General features: G+C 42.3%; 1 protein-coding gene across 5 annotated transcripts in view; it reads right to left on the minus strand.

Moving 5' to 3' along the window:
• The window catches only part of USP9X (ubiquitin specific peptidase 9 X-linked), a 292,101-nt gene that overhangs the window by 233,836 nt on the left and 38,582 nt on the right, over positions 1-19,683 (minus strand). For all 5 annotated transcript variants that reach the window (XM_089774470.1, XM_089774474.1, XM_089774477.1 and 2 more), the window contains 3 exons: positions 11,070-11,323; positions 7,998-8,143; positions 7,624-7,703 (listed from right to left, as the gene is read on the minus strand). In XM_089774470.1, the coding sequence (XP_089630596.1) occupies positions 7,624-7,703; positions 7,998-8,143; positions 11,070-11,165 (322 nt within the window). In that variant the 5' untranslated portion in view covers positions 11,166-11,323. The remainder of the gene's footprint in view (positions 1-7,623; positions 7,704-7,997; positions 8,144-11,069; positions 11,324-19,683) is intronic.

Raw genomic sequence — 19,683 nt, forward strand, 5'->3', positions numbered from 1 at the left:
ACATTCACCATAAACAAAAATAAACACTGAAGAAAAATACTGCCATCTCTTTCAGTTACATTAATCTTCAGGGTTACCTGAAACACTAGGCCCCAAATTTTCATACAGAAATATGATTTTTAAGCTGACATCCTCCCTTTTAAAGTTTATTTTTCCGTTGGAAAATAACTCAGTGCTGGGGACAGAAAATATATTTTCCATATACTGAGTCAAACATTGAAAACAACAGTTTGCAGAAAGTAAGTTCAAGTAAATTCTTTCAGGGAAAACAATGGCTTGGTCTATACAGAAGGTCAGGGGAGGCAGAGGCACAGCAGGGGAAACTGTGAGTGGGGACTCGAGCAGTCCCTGTTAGCTCCTGATCCAACTACTGCACCTCAGCCTTTTAAATGTAGCAAGACCTCCACAGGGTTCTAGCTACATTTAAAAGACAGAAGCATAGCGGGGAGCCCAGGATGAGCAGGGACTCAAGCAGTCCCCGCTGGTGTCAGGTCCCAAATGCTGCACCTCTGCCTTAAATATAGAGCAAGAAAATCCATCAACTATTCCATTAGCTGACTAGTCAAAATTTAACATCCCCCAAAATAAAATTATGAAGAACCAGGCACATGCTACAAAATAATGAGCTATGGCAGCACTCTCTACAATGCAGGGGTCGGCAATTCCTAGCATGTCCCCCACAAACAACATGTAAGCTGATTTTTACTGGCACGCAGGGCAAGAGCTCAGCCCCATGTCTGCCACCCGCACAGCAGGAAGCCCATACTGCGGCTCCCGCCTCAGCCACATAGCTGCAGGCTTGAGCACCAGCTCCAGCTTCCTTCTGTGGGAGAAGGGAGAGAGAAGTGTGCACGCATCACTGGGGCTGCCTCCTGCTTTGGGAGGAAGCGAGACTAGGCCTGCGCCACAGAGCTGGAACTAGGCAGCCAGCACACATGGTGTGGCATGCTGGGGCCTGGGCTGCTCCCTGTGGGCTTTGTGCAGGGTTGGGGAACCCCTTCCCCAGCACCCTTCTACATCCAGCTGGGCTGGAGCCAGCCCTGAGCAGTCCCAGGCTCTGCCTGTCCCATCCCTAGAGCCACAGCCTGCAGGCAAAGGGCTGGGACAGGCAGGAAAGAGCCTTTGGCCCCCAACCTCTCCTTGCCCCAGCACTGCTCTCAGGGGGCTGAGAGTCCCAGAACCACTGCTCTGACAGCGAGTGCACTGGGGGCACAGGAACGTGGACCAAGGAGGCTGCGAAGGCAGGATGGGAGGGAACAGGGGTTGCACTGAGGGCCATGGAGCAATGCAGGGGATCATGTTGCAGAGCAGGATGGGAGGGGACGGGGGTGAACTAAGGGACAGAAGACCATGCAGACAATCAAGCTGGGGGAGGCGGGTGGACCATGGGGCTGAGGGTAGCAAGGCTGCAGCAGAGGGAAGATGCAAGGGGAGGGGATACAATTTTACTTAGCAGAAGGAACAGTTACCCACCTTGTGCAGTAACTGGAGTTCTTTGAGATGTGTCCCCGCAGGTGCTCCACTTAGGTGTGTCAGTGCTGCTATACACACAGCCCAGAGATCTTTGGTAGCAGTCCCCCAGCCACCAGCATGTGCTGCACTATTGTGCAATCGCTCAGAATGACAGTGACATACATCAGTGGCCTTCCCCGCCTTTCCTTCTCTACACTGAACTGTGCTATACCAGAGCAGAGGGAAGGACAGTGTGTGCGCAGCACCCACGGGGACACACCTCAAAGAACTCCAATTACTGTACAAGTTGAGTAACCTTCCCTTCTTCTTCGAGGGTCCCCATGGGGGCTCCATTTAGGTGACTATGCAGCAGTGTTCCTGCTTGGCGGTGGGCACTCCCTGATGCAGGACAGGATGTTGGACAGGACTGTACATTCAAATCTAGTGCCTGAGTCCTGAAAGCTTTGGATTCCATAATGGTGTGCAAAAGTATTGGCTGAAGCCCATGTTGTTAATCTACAAATGATGTCTATGGGAAGACCTTTGAGGAAAGCAGTCGTGGTAGATACTGCTCTCATGGAGTACGCCCGTATAACTATCTGTAGTTGTCTGTTTTTCTGGGAGTAAGCCAACTGTATACATGTAGAAATCTATTTGGATATTCGATGTTTGGAGACAGGTTGACCTCTGGACCTGACCGCACAAAACAAATAGTCTGGGTGTTCTTCGGAAGTCTTTTGTGGATTCCAGGTAAAAGGCCCTGTGTACATTCAGCATGTGCAATGCTGTCTGGTTGCTGTCCTCCTGTGGTTTCTGGAAGAACACCAGTAGGTATATCGGTTCATTACAATGGAATAAGGCAGGTATCTTGGGGAGAAATTTTGGGTGAGTTCTAAGGACAATCTTGTCCTTGTGGAAAACATTGTACAGTGGGGTGGGTCTGCCATGAGTGCTGCTATCTCTCTCACTCTCCTGGATGATGTTATCGCAATGAGAAAGTCTACCTTCATCGATAGGTGTACTAGCGAGCAGTTTGCAAGTGGCTCGAAAGACCGTCACATGATTGAATCCAGCACAAGGTTCAAGTCCCATGATGACACTGGATCTTCTCTGCGGCAGATACAGGTTCCGTATCCCTTTCCGAAATCTCAGTGCACGAGTGGGAATACCCTTATATGGGTGGGTGAATCGCTGATAAGTGTATACTGATGGAAGTAATTGATAGTCCTGTGTCTTGCAGCTGAAGGATATATTCTAGTACATCTGATATCCCCGATTCGTGTGGATCCCACGCTCGAGCTGAATTCCAGGCTGCAAATCTGGCCCACTTCTGCAAGTAAGTTCATCTCGTAGTAGCTCTCCTGGAATTAATTAGGATGTCTGTGACCCTTTGAAACAGGGTTAACTCTTTGTGTGAGAGCCAACAAGCCTTCAGGTTCTCAGGTTTAGTGTATGTAGCCCAGAGTGTGGCATACGCCCCCTGTCCTGAGTCAAGAGAGCTCATACCAGGGGAAACTTGTATGGCTGATGTGTGCTAGGTTGGAATACGGTAAGTACCAAATTTGTCTCAGCCAGTTGGGGGCTCCGCATATGATTCTTGCTGCCTCCTTTTTTACCTTCATTACCGTTTGATATATGAGAGATAAAGGTAGAAATGCATATGCCAGCGGGAAGTCCCAGTGTATTGCAAATGCATCTCCAAAAGATAGCGGTCCAATGCCTGCCCTGGAACAATAGCGGGTACACTTGGAATTGATGTGCATTGCGAACAAGTCTACAACTAGGTATTCCCCATCTCCTGAAAAGGTTGTTTATGATCGATCTGTTGATCTCCCATTTGTGGTTCTGTGGGAATTGACTACTGAGGGCATCTGCCAGCACATTGTCCTAGTCTAGCAAATGCATAGCGGTAGGTGTGATGTTGTGTATAAAATACCATCGCCATAGTTTCATTGCTTCTGCAAGTAGGCTGCAAGACCTCGCACCCCCCTGCCTGTTTATGTAATGTGTTGTTGTGACATTGTGAGGATATTGTCAGACAGTTTTGTTTTGTATGTGCGGAAGCAGTTGGAAGCATGCCCTCCTCACTGTGAGCTTCAGCACACTGATGTGAAGCTGGGATTCTTCGCATGTCCATTGTCCCTATAATATCACACTCCTCATATGGGCTCCCCATCCCAGCTGTGATTGCTGTTTGTACCTTTCAAAGCCCAGTGGTGCGTGCATGACAGGTTTTTGTCTGTTTATACTGTCTTTCGGGAGAGCAGGACGCAGTGAAGCATCCGCACGCCACTTCGCCTGCTTTTTTATCGATTGTTATCCTTTTCCTCCTCACCCCCTTTTTTACTTTTGATGCTGTTAGGGAGACTGACTAAGTGCGACCAATGCCAGCAGCGGTTGAGAAGAAACTGAGGGAATGGCCGCCGGTGTGTGTATAGCTGTCATTCTGAGTAATTGCGCAATACTGCAGCACGCGGCTGGGGGACTGTTACCAAAGATCTTCAAGCCGTGTGCACAGCAGTATTGACACACCTAAGTAAAGCACCCACGGGGACCCTCGAAGAAGAAGCTGCACTTTCCTTTACTCCCCACTTCTTTGCCTCCCTCCCCAACTAGCTATTTGGCTGCATTCTTACCCTCTCTGTGTTACTCCCCCACCCTCCTCCTGTCCTCAAACTCCCTCATATACCCCCACCCAACACCCTCTCCTGCAAACAAACTCCCTGCCAGACCCTGCCCTTCTCATCCTGTCCTGCACCACACCTCCCACCCCTATCCTGCACACTGAACCCCTTATTTTTGTTCCCACCCCAGAGCCTAAAAGGGTCCACTATCTCTGGATCCTCAGACAAGTAAATCTGGCCCCTGGGAAGCCCTGAACCTCAGTTCTCCCTGTCCCTTCCCCTCACCCTGTGGGGGCTGGAGTGCCAGAAGAGTGAGGTGTCTCATTTGGGGGCCACATCAGTGAGGGCTGGGAGTTTTGGGAGGAGTTTTTTTGCTCTTAACTTGTGCGGTCCCAAACTGATTTTTCTGTGGGTCACTAACCCCACTAAGCCAAAAAAGGTTCCCCACTCCTTCCATAAATAAAGAAAACATTGAACCTTTTGTGTTGGACATAATATTTTATTTAGTTTATCAAACATCATTTTAAATACACATAAGAAAGTTAAAACACTTAATCTGTTTAATAATTCTCCCCAGCTGCAGCACTAGCAAAATGGTTCAGGCATAGTTATGTAATTTATGGTGAGTTTCCTTTAGCAACTGGTAGTCCACGGAAAGATTTGCGTTGACCAGGTGGTCCACGCGCCGTGCAATACAGAGAGCCCCTCCCCTCCTTGAGAAAGCAGCGCAGCCCAGGGCAGAAGGGTAAAACCATGGTACACTTCGGAAAGATTGCGGACTACTGCCATAATGGGAACACCCAGCAGCAGTCCGGCCACAGAGTTTAAGGGGGAAGTGGAGCATAAGAATCAGAGAATTTTTAATTTAGTGCCTTTTTGTTGTTGTTGCTTTAGTATATGCTATATAGCTCAATTAGTTAAAAAAAAATTAAGTAGCTGCCACTGTTCAAAAATGCTGTCCCTAACTTTAGTTTTTATTAACAGTGAGTTAAGTACCACCATTCTTTCAATAGGCTGCTTCTCCAGTATCAGAAGACCCTCAGACCATCACCAGAGTGGGTCTTTAAACTAAGAAAATATTGTTTACATGAAAAATTTTTCTACAAAATTAAAAAATAAATACCATCAGACTGCTAGCATGACCACGTATTTAAATGGTCTAAACATCTTCCTCCTATGTTGCTCTTTCCCCCAAATTTGAAGAAGATAATACCACCTCGTCTTATACAACATGCTTTAACACTAACTGTCAAAGCCAAAGTATAGACAGGGTCACACACACAGAGGTGAAGACTATCCCATGGTGGCTGAGTCAGAAACAGAACCCAGATCTTGAATCCCAGTCAGGTGCTCTATCAATGAGACCACACAGTTTCTCAAAAAAACAAAAACCATGCACCAACAAAAAATAGCTTTTTGGTGTAATAATTCTAGTGGGCTAACAAAACAATTTTTGATTCCTGTACCCTAAACGTTCTGATGATCCACAGATCTCAGTGAAAAATTATGTTGATACCAACATTAGGGTCACAGTTATATTTCAATTTCAATCCCTTCTTCCAGTCCACGTCCTCTCTATCTATTCTACAAGATACCATTTGGATTTAAAGTCTGCATATGGGTGGGTAAGGAAACTAAACTCTCATATCCTCACTAAGAACACATTTTCAGAACCATTTGAAGTTTCTAGATTCTGCATTTCCACACTAACGAAGTTCAGAACCATCTAGCCAAAGAATGCCCCACTTCAGAACAGGTAAGTACCCCAATCTTAAGTCTGACTCTTCAGAATTATAAAAGGGACAAAGACCTCATCCATCCTATATTTCTTCAACAAATGGGAAAAAATGGCAAGTGCACATATACAGGCAACACACTTAACAGTTTCTGGTAATCCTTTCTTTCCACCTATGGGAAAATAATATGCACCATAAACCCCAGTAATGGAATGACCACTCATAATTAACATAAACTGTTGAAATTTATGTCTATAATGGATATTAGAATTAGATGTTAAATTCAGCAAACTGTGGGGCATACAATATATTATAAAAATGGAATACCAAAATTAAGCTTGGCAGGGCAGGGAGATGTATGAAAAAGAGTTCCCAAACTGACTGTCCAAGTTGTTGATTTGTAGTAGAGTGTGTGGGTGCCACCAGTAGAGCAGATGAAAAACTCTATATCTATTTGCTGCATTACTGATGGTGTGATTTTTTTCAAGGCTGCTGCCAGCACCCAAAAATCTCTCCTCAAACTAAAAATCAGAGAATTTCTTCCTATCAGAAGTGCTGCAACAGCAGACTCATAGACTCATCTAGTTGCATCTTTCAATTTTTTTTTTTTTTTTTTTTTTTTTTTTTTTTTAAAGATGGCATTTATCTTGGGAGAGTTCTATGCTCACCTGAAGATTCCAGTCAGGCACAAACATGTTTACCAAGCATCAATGGCAAGTGTGGTCCCAGAGAACAAATCAGCTATGCAATAAAACAAATCACATCCTACCTTTGACTATACTGCAATAAAATTACTATCACATCTGGACCTAGGATCAGCTGATTCAGCAACTCAGGCTGCAAGATGCAAGTTTGGGTTTAGTCTGGAACCCATGTTTGAGACCTTCTGACTGGGGAATTCCTCAGAGCCTGGGCTTGAGCCCAAACACGTATATTCCAATTTTTTGCTTCACAACCTAAGCTCCAATCAGTTGACCAAGGCTCTGAAACTCCATGCCAAGAGATTTTTATCACAGCAGAGACATACTTTATATATGTGGATGAATATTCATTCTTCTCCAATATCTGTTTCAGAACAGGTGACTAACACTCAAAGTAATTCCTTTAGGCCAAAACTACCCGCCGACAAGAACTTTCACTCCGTGATAAATATTTACTCCTAGAATTTCAGTGAGGTCAGTTCCTCCTACTCTAACTATGGCAAGTACAGAACAGGCAATTTTATATTTCAATAAAATCATATTTTAAATACTATTCTTCAAAGGCACCTTAACTCACCAACTACTTCCTCTGGGTCTTCATAGATTTCTCATATATAGGGTCTGGAAAAATGACTTTCAAGAGGCTGGGAGACCAACTATCTTCCCAGAACAAGCCCTTGTCATGCTGACCTAACAATATTTTGAACTAAAAAACACAATCTTGAGGGAAAACTGTCCTAGACCTCAAATAAGTTAAACAAGACAGTCATCTAACTAGATTACTGTCGCTATTTTGGGTCACAAGAATATGTCAGGAAAATAGATCTGATCAGGCCTGATATGCAAATAAAAATACAGAAAGCTAGCAGGAAAGTAAGAAGGCTTATTTTATAGCTGTGGACTCAGTTTTCTCCAGAGCTTGTATCAAGGAAGAAAACTCATCGCTTCACTGTTTTCAAACTATCTATGAAACTTTTCACGCTAGTCCACAATTTGGAAAACTTGGGTCCCAATTTATTGAACTAAAGCTCCAACAGGGACACAGAGGACCTTTAAGGATTAAGATTTACAGATTCTTCTATAAAACATTTCACTTTATTTTCAACTTACCTTTTTTACTAAGATCAATAGCAGCTTCTAGAAGAACTTCTAACTCCCCTTTCGGCAACACAGGAACAACCCATCGAGGTCTGAATTTTTAAAAAAGTACTTCATTTTAATTAGGTTTCTAAAAAGAAATTAAAGCATATCTTCCCCTTCATTATGCCCTTAGGATGGGATAAAAATGTAAAATCTATTTTAACCCACTAAAAAGGACTCAACATTAGAAAAAAATTCACCAATCCACATCTCTTTTCTTATTCCCCCTAACCCAAAATATGTAATTTAACATGCCAAGTAAGACGCAGAAATTTTGGTGGTAATGTTAAGAGATTTTACCTAAAATTCATATGAATGGGAATAGTGCATCAATCTTAAATTACCTGTTGATCATGTCATCCAACTTTGCCAGATCTGTGTGTGGAAATGCAGGCTCCTCATCTTCAAGTTGAGGTGGGGCATCCCCTTGACCCTGCTCATCAGGAGGGGTTGCTGGGGAATTCTCATTGGAAGAATCAGGAGAAGAAGTCTGAATTCAAAACATTTCAAGGATTTAAATTAAATACTGTATGCACAATATTCACCCTATTTCTCAGACACAGTAATAGTGTATATCCTTTTCTCTTGGCTTCCTTCATTCACCTCTAAATTTCATCTGAATTTTGCAAGGAAACAGAAAAAGTTAATAAAACGTAAAAAAAATTTTTTTCATTAATTCATCACAAAATAGGATTTAAAGCTTTTAGAATGTCTTAATTATAATTATTTATTACTTCAATTAAATATTTTCTCTTATTCAATTAGACTAATAATGAAGCTAGTTTTCTGGGAGATGGAAAAATTAGTTATTCAAAACATTTGATCCATAATTTTGTTCATAGTGGATCAACTTTCTCATTGAAAATGTCAAAATGAGGTTTCTGGGAATTCTGAGTTTGAAAGAGTGTCTCAATGAAAGCGACAGGCAGCAACACAGGGCTGGGGGAAGAGGGAAGCATCCATGGAGACAAAGCACATGGGGAATTGCTTTTGAGTTGGCTTTCTGCCCCAGAGCACTAGCTTTCTGCCTGCTGCCACTCACTGCCTCTTTGGGAAGCAGGGAAGGGAGGAGACAGAGAGGGAGGAGTTCCACAGAGGCAGCTTACACGCATACTGGCTCCTGTCTGCCTCTTCCCCCCACACTGATGCCTCTGATGCAAGGGGGCAGGCAGCTCCATGGCAGCCGATACACGTAGGGACCTGGCTGGAAAGCTGTCTCCCCCTGGGGACCGCCTCACCCTGCACTTGCTGCTTCTGATAGAGAGGCAGCAGAGGGAGTGGCGGGGGGGGGGAGGGGCGGGTGCACGTGTGTAGTCAATAGGACTAACCGATAAGCCCAGGCTTAGTAGTTAATTGTGTAGTTGACAACACAATGACATCCCTAATTTTCACCTGGATTTCCGTTCCCCAAGACAATTTCCTATTCACAGCTGTTTTATAGTTAGATCATTTTTATTTACTACTTACATGGGTCAAATTCAAACCCAATCAGGAGCAACTCTCTTGCCTTGTCCACCTTAGAATCTCTTTTCTTTAAATATCCTACCATATTTACTACTAAAGCAATTTTATTAGTAGAAACAACTAGGAATATAAAAGTGTGACCATGTATAGTTAACCCATAAGCCTAAAGCTCATTGATTAGCCTTCATGGTTACACACAAGCTCCTGGTATGACCACAGAGCCTACTTAAAAGCCAGTTCTCAGTGTGCACCTGTTCCCCAAGAGCCACCTAAGACCTACCCATCCACGTTGCTGCCTCTGTATCTGAGGCAGCAATGTGAGGAGGTGGCAGGCGGGAGCCTACTCCATCACCCCTTTATGCAATCCCTGAATTTTTCAGCAGTTACACATTTACTCAATTAAATGCATTTTAACATCCCTAGAAACAGTGGTGAAATATCAAGAAAAAAAAATCTAAAGAAGAAAAGGCCATACATTACTAATTCTTGAATCACTGAAAAATTGTTTTCCCTAAATTATGCATTATTAAAGGATCAACTTAAATTTGGAGCAACATTTAATGGATGCAGAAAAGGTTTAATGCAGCATTAACAGCCCACTGTCTAAATACATTGTTTGTAAGTATTGCAATGAAAACAGTTATGAAATTTGTTAAAATTGTTTGAAACTCTGAGAAGGGAAAGTTAGATCATTGACCCTTCCTACGCCAAAAGAGACAATTTTCACATTAACAAGGATCAATTGTTTTCTGTTCTTCATCTTAAGGCCAACAGGTTGACAGAGTGGGGATCTTTATAGCATTGTAAATTCATGGATAACAACTAATTTAACCCACTTCCATAACATGGAGGACAACAGCAAGAAGAAACAAAAAACAGGACTATGTAGCACTTTAAAGACTAATAAGATGGTTTTTTAGGTGATGAGCTTTAGGATTAGCTCATCACCTAATAATAAACCATCTTGTTAGTCTTTAAAGTGCTACATAGTCCTGTTTTTTGTTTCAGCTACAACAGACTAACACGGCTACATTTCTATCACTATAGCAGGAAGCACTCTCCTACTACAGGGAACTGATACAGAGGCAGCAGCACAGGGTGGCAGCATACCTCGTCGGGGGGCGGGGAGGGGCTAAGCTACCTGCAGACGGAGGCTGCCCCACAGACAAGACTGCTTGTAAGCCAAGCCATCTCCCCCTGAGCATAGGACGCCACCTGTCATCCCCTGCCCTACTGCCTCTGTAAGAGGCAGCAACATGGGAGGTGAGGGGGAAGGCGGCTCCATGGGAACCAATGCTTGTGGGGAAGCCAGTTTCCTGCAAACTCCAGCTCTTGCCTCCCTCCCCCCCCCCCATGGTCTCAGGAACAGAGGGAGCAAGCACAGGGAGCAGTCTTAAAAGAGGCAACAGTTAAAAAGCTAGCTCCCCACACGCACTGCCTCTCACCTCCTGCCTGCTGCCACTTGCTACCCCACTGCTGCCTCTTGTATCAAATACATAGGCAGCAGCGGAGTGTGTGTAATCTATAGGATTAATGGATAAACTCAGTTAACCGTGTAGTCAACTACACACTGACAATCTCTGGTACCAAGCTGATATCACAAAACTTTGAAATAGGTGAATCACACAAGCTCTGAAAAAGCATCTCACACCCTGGTAAACTTCTTGCCCAAAGTAAAGACATTTGAAATTGCAGTTTACTTCAACACCATGGTACTTTATCTAAAGGTAGCACCTTCTGCAGTACAGGGTTTCTTACTTTCCTATTGAGTCATTTGTTCAGTACTGACTCACCAACAGTCTTTCAACAAAGTATAACTAGGCCTGATCTTGCTTTAACAAGATATAAAATCATACCCTAAGCCTAAAGAGATTTTTAAAGAATAACCTCTTATGTTGCAAAACTACTTATTGTCTTTATAGACAATTTTATTAACAAAGTTACCATCATACCTGATTCTGTTGTAGGGGAGGCTGGGATTGCCCATCAGGAGCCTGGCCCTGGCTATCATTCCCTCCTACTGGAGAGCCACGGGTCGTGGCTGTCATACTCGACAAAGGGCAGATCTTTGCAATTTTGTCTGCTTATGTAGTTGTTGTGAGAGAAGAAATTATAGTCCGCTTAATAAAGTTGAAGTACCAGCGTATGTCTGCCTTAAAAAGCTCCAACTCAAGAACAAGCCATCTTGCAGAGACCATTGCATAACCTGAAATAAATAAAAATATTAGAATTGATAAATTTATTTTAAATCCACATCAAGGAAGAAACCAAAGTACAGGTTGAACCTCTCTAATCCAGAACTATTTTACTTTGCCAGGTGTCCACTTTTGTGTGTGTAGCCAAGTTTCACCCAGTCCCATAAAGTTTATCAGCCACCAGTCCTAGCTCTCAAAGTTCTGTGCTGTTATTTAGCTCTAGTTTACCCTTAAATGTCCTCTACCAGCACAGCAAGCAGAGGAACTGTTGGTAATGCTGCTAGATAATATTGACCTACCATGATCCAGAAAATTCTCTCATTGGGAACCAGTCAGGTCCCAAGGGTTCCAAACTAAAGAGGTTCAACCTGTATCAAATCAAATACAACTTTAATTAAGAAAACTTACTCATTTCATATAGTGTAATTCCCACTGCCAGTGAACACAATTAAACATTAAGCAATTCTTGACAATAGGCAACATTTACAATAGTGCACAACTATTGTAATGATACATGTAAAGCTACATGAGGATTAATATCAAGATTATACAGAAACAGAAATCAATCCAGAATACAGCTGTCTTTTAAACAGCAGCATATTGTGAAAACAGCATCTTGAACAAGGTTCCCCATAAACTGCATAGCCGTGCAGCTGCACAATAAGCCCTGCACAGGGGCTCTGCGTGCCATGCATGGAGCTGCTGCAGCCAGAGGATAAACCCCTCCACAGTAAGATACTGCCAATTAAGATATGCAGAGGCCCTAAAGGGGATATTTTCTCATTACAGACATGTGGGCTGCTGGCAAGGTGCTCTTTATGAATGCCCATTGGTTGTTAATCCCTTCCACCACCTTTGATCTTCCAAAGACCAGACTTAATAGCCTTTCAGACATACTACAAAACCCACCAATTTCCCCCACCGTGTATTTGGTGCAGAGGTAGGTTATATAGAGGAAAAAGACTGAGCATGTATTTACTTGCTGGACATGCAGTCATTTTGTACAAGCAGTTAAACATTACTGTGAAATATTAATTCTGTTGAGTATTGTCTTTTTAAATTCATGAAAAATGTCTAGAGCATGAACTAAATGACGAAACTGTAAATAAAAATCTCATTAAACTACTCCAGCAATTTGGAGCATTATCTACCTATACAAGGCAAAAAGCAGACTGATGCATTTTTCTGAGACACTTACCACACCTCTGGCTGCTATGTAAACAAACAAAAAATGCACAGGATCACCATGAGCAAACAGTGATGAAACTTGGGTATGACTCCACTGATCATAACATATCCCGGTTCAAGCAGAAAAAAACCACACATTAATTGAAAAATTTAAGAACATCTAGTAATGTCCCAACTACTATATTAGCTCAAGTATGCCACTCCGATTAGGCCTTCAAAAAAATCACAGCAATACAATCATTTCCCTGCTCACCGACTCTACAAAGTTTTATTACAATTCACTTCATATGCAAATTTGCTAGCCCAATTATCTACACAAGCTAAATACTACTAATTCTGAATATGTTATTTCTCATTTCTCCTGACTAATTTTAATAGCACCTACAAATTTAATGAGGTTTCTTCTCAATATTCTCACTCCAATAAAAGTTTGCATTTTGAACAAAGCTCAACTTATTCTGGAGATATAAACTAGGGACGTAAGTTAATAGTCTTACTACTCAACTACTTTCACTCCCCCCACCCTTGCTGCCTCTATATCAGAGGCAGCAAGAGGGGAAGTGGTGCAGGAGCCTATGTTGGGGGAGCCAGCTTAAAAGCTAGCTTACCCAGCACCGTCTCTGCAGTGCTGCCTCTCCCCTCTATTAGAGGCAGCAGTGTGGTGGTGCGGAGAGGCTGCCGCAAAGCAGCTTTTGGCCCCAACAGGCCCAGGCTTACTGCTAGCAGAGGCTGCTCTGCATCCCACGGAGCAATCCCTGTCTGCAGGGGGGTGCCAGTGGGGAGCTGGGACCACCTATAGACAGGAGCTGCTACTGGTTCAGCCTATGTTCGGGTCCAGACTGGGCTGCCACAGACAAGGACTGCTTCACAGCAGCAGCCCCTGTCCACAGGGCATCCCAGCGCCCTGTTGTGACCCCTTGCATACAGGGACCGCTGGACCCAGCACAAGCCAGAGCTGAGCAAGCCAAGATACAATAAATGCAACTAACTATAAAAACAGGTAAAAATCACATACAATGTCCGGCAGGTGCACAGAGTGAAGTTAAAAAAATCCCCTCAATCTCCCAGCTACATCAACCTTAGATGTTATTTACCTACACTAGTACATACAAAACTTTCAGATGGACATGTAAATTTCAACGAGCTTGTACTACTCTTTAAGCACCTGTGCTATCTTCTACTCCATGATTTCCCCCCACCTTAGCCATTAATATTTTTGTGGAACCCTATATCAAATAGTATTTGGAAAGCACCCTATACTAAACTTTATTAAATTTCCCAGAAAGCAGCAGTATTTTGAAGGAGCTCCAATGTAGCTCAGCACAACTGCCCATGTGAGATTATGTGATTCTTATTCATTACTTTGTTCATTCACCATCTCCCTTAAAATAAGGATCCACTACAGATAGACCAATTTCCCTGCCTGCTCCCTTTTCAGGAACATATTATTGTCCAGACCTAGTGCCTCAGTTCCTTTAAATATATGTCTCAACACTTCTGAAAACTTTATACTGCCCAGGGTCACTGCTTGTGGTTTTCCATAAATGATCTTCCATTTAAGAAAAGGAAATATCACCCTCTCTTGTGGAAAATGTACATAAAACTAACTTTAATCAAAACTTTCCAAACAAAGTAATCCAGTAGTTTTATTATTTACCTATTCCAAATATGCTGATACGTTAAGGGGATGTTTGTTATTTGAAGTTATTTTCTGCAATTTGCTGTTTATTTGTACTCTTTACTTTTGCTTTTTAACTGCAAATAATCCTTCAATTTCTGCATTTTTACTTTTTTATACTGCTCTTTACCTGATTAGTCATACCAGTCATTCATCTATTACACAACAGAAAAAAGTTAAGTGTAGCTTTGACAACTGTATTTTAAAATTCTTTGCAGCTTTCTATACTCGATTACCTAGTTGTACTACAGAATTCCAGCAATCTTATTTAATTCATTTCATATACACTCATTCTGAATTTCTACAATTACTTAAGGTGTTGATTCGGGCCAGCACGAGAGTCTTCAAAACCAGGTGTAAACTGAGGCAGCAATGGCTGCCCGAACGTGCAAATACCCTGAAGTAGCTGAAAGGTCTGAACCGTGAACATGCTTTGTGGATTCCAAGGAAGGGGTTTATTATATTAGGTCTATTTTGCAACGGACTTATTTTGCTCTTAGACTTTGTTTACTAGTATATTTATACTAAAAGACTAAACACTGAATAAGTGTTCATACTGTACAGTACTAGAAATATTCACCTCTACAACATGTTAACTGATCATTTAAATATGAATACTTCACTGTTGATCAAAGCTCATAGCAAAGAAGGATGAACATATTATGAAAACAGGCACAAACTAAAAGTACAGAGTTGGTCACGTACTTGTCAACTAAACATCTGTCGGTCAGAAAATGCCATGATTGATTTCAACCAAAACTTCTGGCACAGAAGTGTCAGTTTCAGAAAGAATACCTAATGCCCCAGTAGCAAGGGACTCCCCCAGGATGTGGAAGACTTAGGATCGAGCTGCCTGATTCAGACCAGCCTCCCACATCCCACAAATGCCCTCATCACTGGGCTAGAGTTTCTATCAGTGATTTTTATATAAATAAGTACCCACTGTACTAAAGCGAAAACTTCAAGAGGAGACAAAAAATGAGAGCTAGAGACAAACAGTTCAAATCCTTGGTCTAAAATAGGCAGTGCCAGGACTTGAACAAGTGTCTCCAAAATCCCATCAAGCTATCAGCTATACTGAGGTGGGAGAGTCTCACTCTCTTTTTGACAAAAATTAAATAGGTCTCAGTTTTGTTCCACATTAGAATGGAAAAGTATGCTAAAAATTCAATTTCCACAGAACTTTTTCTTTCCAGATGGAAGACCAGAAAGAACTCCACTGTCCTCTTACACTGTTTCTAGAAAGAAATGGAACTTCACTGATCTGTTCTCTCCTTAGCCTTCCAGCCTCATCAAAACAACTGGATTATATTAAAATTCAAAATAATCTTGATGACTCCGAATGACAGCATGATAGGATGATGCTTTTCTGAATAAAATTAAGGTAATTTTCAATTTAATAGACAGTTTTGTATAAAGTTGAACAAGTGATACAAACAAAGCATAACATTTCAATGTATTTAAGGTTAAAGAAAGTGGTCACCTTTTTTAATACAGATTTTTTGAGCACCTTCCATTCCAGGTTCTCAGGCATGGTTTCATCTCTAAATTCTAGCCAACATAGCTACATCGAATAAAACAAATGGTCTGGTAGCACTTTATAGACTAACAATAACTCCCAGCATAAATACAGTCTGTCAATGGAACAACTGATTCTGTTAAGCTAGCTACCATTGCTTTGGGAGATGGTTTTTCTATATCAACAGATACCCTTCCATCAGTGTAGGCTCCATCTTCCCACTACAAGGTTATGGCAGCACAGTTATGGCTCTGCTTTCCATCTTCTAAAACAGTCTCAGTGTTTTTACAAACAAACAAATTGAGCTTTAAAATACCATATGTGATAGGTAACTATTACTACCATTGTATAGGTTGCCATTCTAAACCACAGAGAAGCTGTGAGCTTGTCTACATGGCGAGGTAACATACTCTTCATGTGATTTCTACAGCCCACTAACTTTACACTTTTGTTTACATTTATTTTACATTTAGTAATGCCCCACATACATCCTGATGGAATGCACTCAAGATTCTCCAGTGTACTTTTCAAGGTCTGTGAAGATAGAGATTGGGAATGACAAGAAATAAACTATAAATCAAATAATTCACAAAAAAATAAGATTAACTTCTCAGTGGTCTGTCTATTTCACACTGGTGACATTAAGGTCTCTCAACTGCCAGCTTCTGGAAACCAGCATCTATTGAGTCCACACATTTCTTCCTCCCTGTCCCAGAGGGCTCTGAAGGTATGGAAAAGAAAAATGACTTCTGCTGCCTTTAGGCTTCTTCCATTAATTTGGGAACTTTTAACAAAGTCTCCAAAGAAGTTAGAAGTGTCATGGAGACAGATGCTATGTGGGTGCTCAACTCAAACAAGAACAGCTATTGGAAAGTAACCTCCACTTATTTTCTTGAGAAGCCTCTGTGTATTATCACTCGGAGTTTAGTGAGCAAAACAATCCTTAGGAAACGGCACTGAAGAATTCCAAGTAAACAAGGACAGACATTTTATCAGAAGTGACAAAACAAGCAACAGCTCTGGAGGTCAATCAAGAGTATCAAGTGATCATACCTCTCATTCTCCCAAATCAAGCCTCAGAAAGAGAAGAGTTTGGTGAAAGCATGTATGAAAATGCAAGTATCAGCCTTGCAACATTCTATAATAAAGGAAGTGTGAAGTATGAGCCAGAAGCCATCTTAGACTTTGCTGAGAAAAATGACATGTCCAAGTGGCTGAACACCTGCCAAGTCATAACATGTGAATGCAGTCTAAATGCAGACAGTCTAAGATGTGTAATGGACTCACCTTTGGTCTCATCAGATGCCTCAAAAGGATTGAGTAACTTATAATTATGTTTGATTGCATAAACACTAGGGATGTGAACGACTAGTCCACTATCCAATAAGCAATAAATGTATTGGGAGGTAGGCGGGCAGGCAGCCCAGCTCAGTTCCAGCTCATGCCAGGTCCAGGAGCTCAGATCCCGGCCCCCTCCCTCTGCACAGGGGCTGCTGCCGCCCCCCCCCCCCTTTATCAGAGACCGTAGTGCAGAGCGACAGGCAGCCAGTCTGCTGGAGAAGCTGGTTTTTAAACTGCCTCCCCTTGCAGACCAGCTCCTGCTTGGCACCCCATGCTGCTTCTTATGATACAGAGGCAGCAGCATGGAGTGGCAGGGGGCTCCTTGGGAGTGGGATCAGTCTGCACTGGCTGTTGCCCCCAATAAGAATTCATGAGGTTCCTCAACTATTCAATTAACCAATATTTAATATCCCTACTCCATAGGCACCCTATATCTTCCCGAGCATGCCCCTGTCCTCATTCCTCCCCCGCCCATCCTGAGCATAAGCATTGCAAATGAGATATTTGCAGTGCTCCAGACCTCTGAGAAAGAGGGGAAGGACTTGCTGAGCATAGAGCTCAGCTTTTCTCTGAGTGCTCCAATCCAGAGAGGTCCAACCTGTACTTACTTCTTTTGGAAGTGCTTAGAATCTACTGTTGAAAAACACTAATAACAATTCCAAGTATAAGAGGTAGTCACACGTTTCAAGCAAAGGTGGATACACTTCCTTTTCAGCTGCCTTAATGTGGAATCACTTCCAGTTCATTGCAGTAAGTTTGCCTGATCAAAGTCTCCTGTCTCTCAACAGGATAATATTTGGATCTCAACAAGGCATGCATGATCAAGTGCTCCCGTTATTCAGAAGTCAGGCTAGCAACAAGAGCAATTCTCAGCCTGAGACAGAAGACCCAATACCTTGGAAAGTAGGATTTGCAGCTATTAATAACAAACCCAGGAAGTCACAAATACAAAATTGCCCAGCCCCACCACGGCTAATAGCATCTTGGCTCCATCCTGACTGACATTCAGAAAGACCTCAGAAATCAATTGATTTCCTCTGCCAAGGAAAAATGATTCAGTAAAATCAAGTCTTTTTCATCCTTTCTCCCTGACGAGTTTACTCTCCAGATACTGAGGGGGAGAGACAACATGTCTCTCTGCAACAAAAAACTCTTCACCCTCTGTAAGTAGGGTGAAGTTTAGTTAAATCCGTTAGGTTTTATTGTTTTATGGTTTGGGAATGTGAATCTGATGTCTGTGCTGTGAGAAATGTTTTCTTCCCTCGTTTGTAACTAAGTTTTGAGCCATGGGAAAATTCCCCATGAGTTTATTAATTGGTGGCTCTTACCATCTAACCAATCAAACTATGCTTGGAACTGGGGTATTGTTTCAATAATAAAGTTTTCTTTTTTATTACCCTGGTATTGGTTCAGTTCTGTGTCCTGGAAAATCTGTCTGTGGGATCTGCATGCCTCTGACTAGGAGACAGTAGCCACAGGCTGCAATTTGTATTTTCTCTTTTCTTTTTCAAGCTCTTTGGGGAAGAGAGCTTCGGGTGCCCCTGGAGTTGGTTTCAAGTGTCCACCCGTTTGGGGGGTTCAAAAGCACTTGATGGTGGCAGCAGATTTTTATCCCCAAAATCTAGGTTTTTATGATTTTGGAGAGAAGTTTTATACCAAAGCCTGGAAAGATAAGGTTTTGGGGTACTTTTGCAGGCCCCCACTTCTGCATTCATCATGCCAGAGTGGGGAATCAGCTCTGACAGACCCCATGACCTGCTACAACTAGTGCAATTCCCCCCCCCCTACACACACACACAGATGGTTCAGTATACAATTTAAGTAAATCTAAAAGGCATACTGCAATTTGAAAATGCTAATCCACAAAACTATGGCACACTGACACCCAAGTTAAGTGCTAATCAGTTCCCTAATGACAACTAGAAATTGGGCAGTATGATATTCTGCAAGTGATATCAACATACAATAGAGTGGACGGAAAATAATATGTGCAACTATCATCTAAATTCAGAAACTCAACTGAAGAACTGTTCCAAATACAAAGACTCATCAAGGTTCTCACTCTCTACAGAGCACAACTGCAGACAGCATGAAACCTGCAGATGGGCATTTGTTGGTCTAAGCGGAGGCTGATATCCCATTGGAAAAAGTGAAGCAGCTTTGACTTTTCCTCTTCAAGTACTGCAGGCAGAGGTCTGAGGGACAGGATGCTAGGGATTGTCTGAAAATGAAAGCAGCAATCAGCAGATTCACCTGCAACGTGTTTATAAGGAGCATGTGGTGACACTGCTGACGAAAATCCATAGGAAAAAGTATTTCAGTGGGATTAACTAGACAGCTATGCAAGACTGCAGTGTGTGAAATATTGTCATAGGTAAGGTTTTTTTCCCCTTTTACTACAATGACAGATCCTTAAGTACACTTTTTTATAATGGGTACATTGGTTAATAGTTAGGAAAGATTAGCCACTTCAATTATCTGCACACTAAATCATACAAGAAACAGTTAAGATGCTGTAACCCCTTAAAACAGGCTTAACCAAAAAATACAACCACAATGGGATTTTGGAGCTATTCTACAAAATGCTTGTTAATTATTTTCTCAAGCATTTCACCCTTAATATGCATTGGGATATTTAACTATGA

This window comes from Pelodiscus sinensis, chromosome 1 (assembly GCF_052426305.1).
Source record: "Pelodiscus sinensis isolate ZL-2025 chromosome 1, ASM5242630v1, whole genome shotgun sequence".
NCBI lineage: Eukaryota > Metazoa > Chordata > Testudines > Trionychidae > Pelodiscus > Pelodiscus sinensis.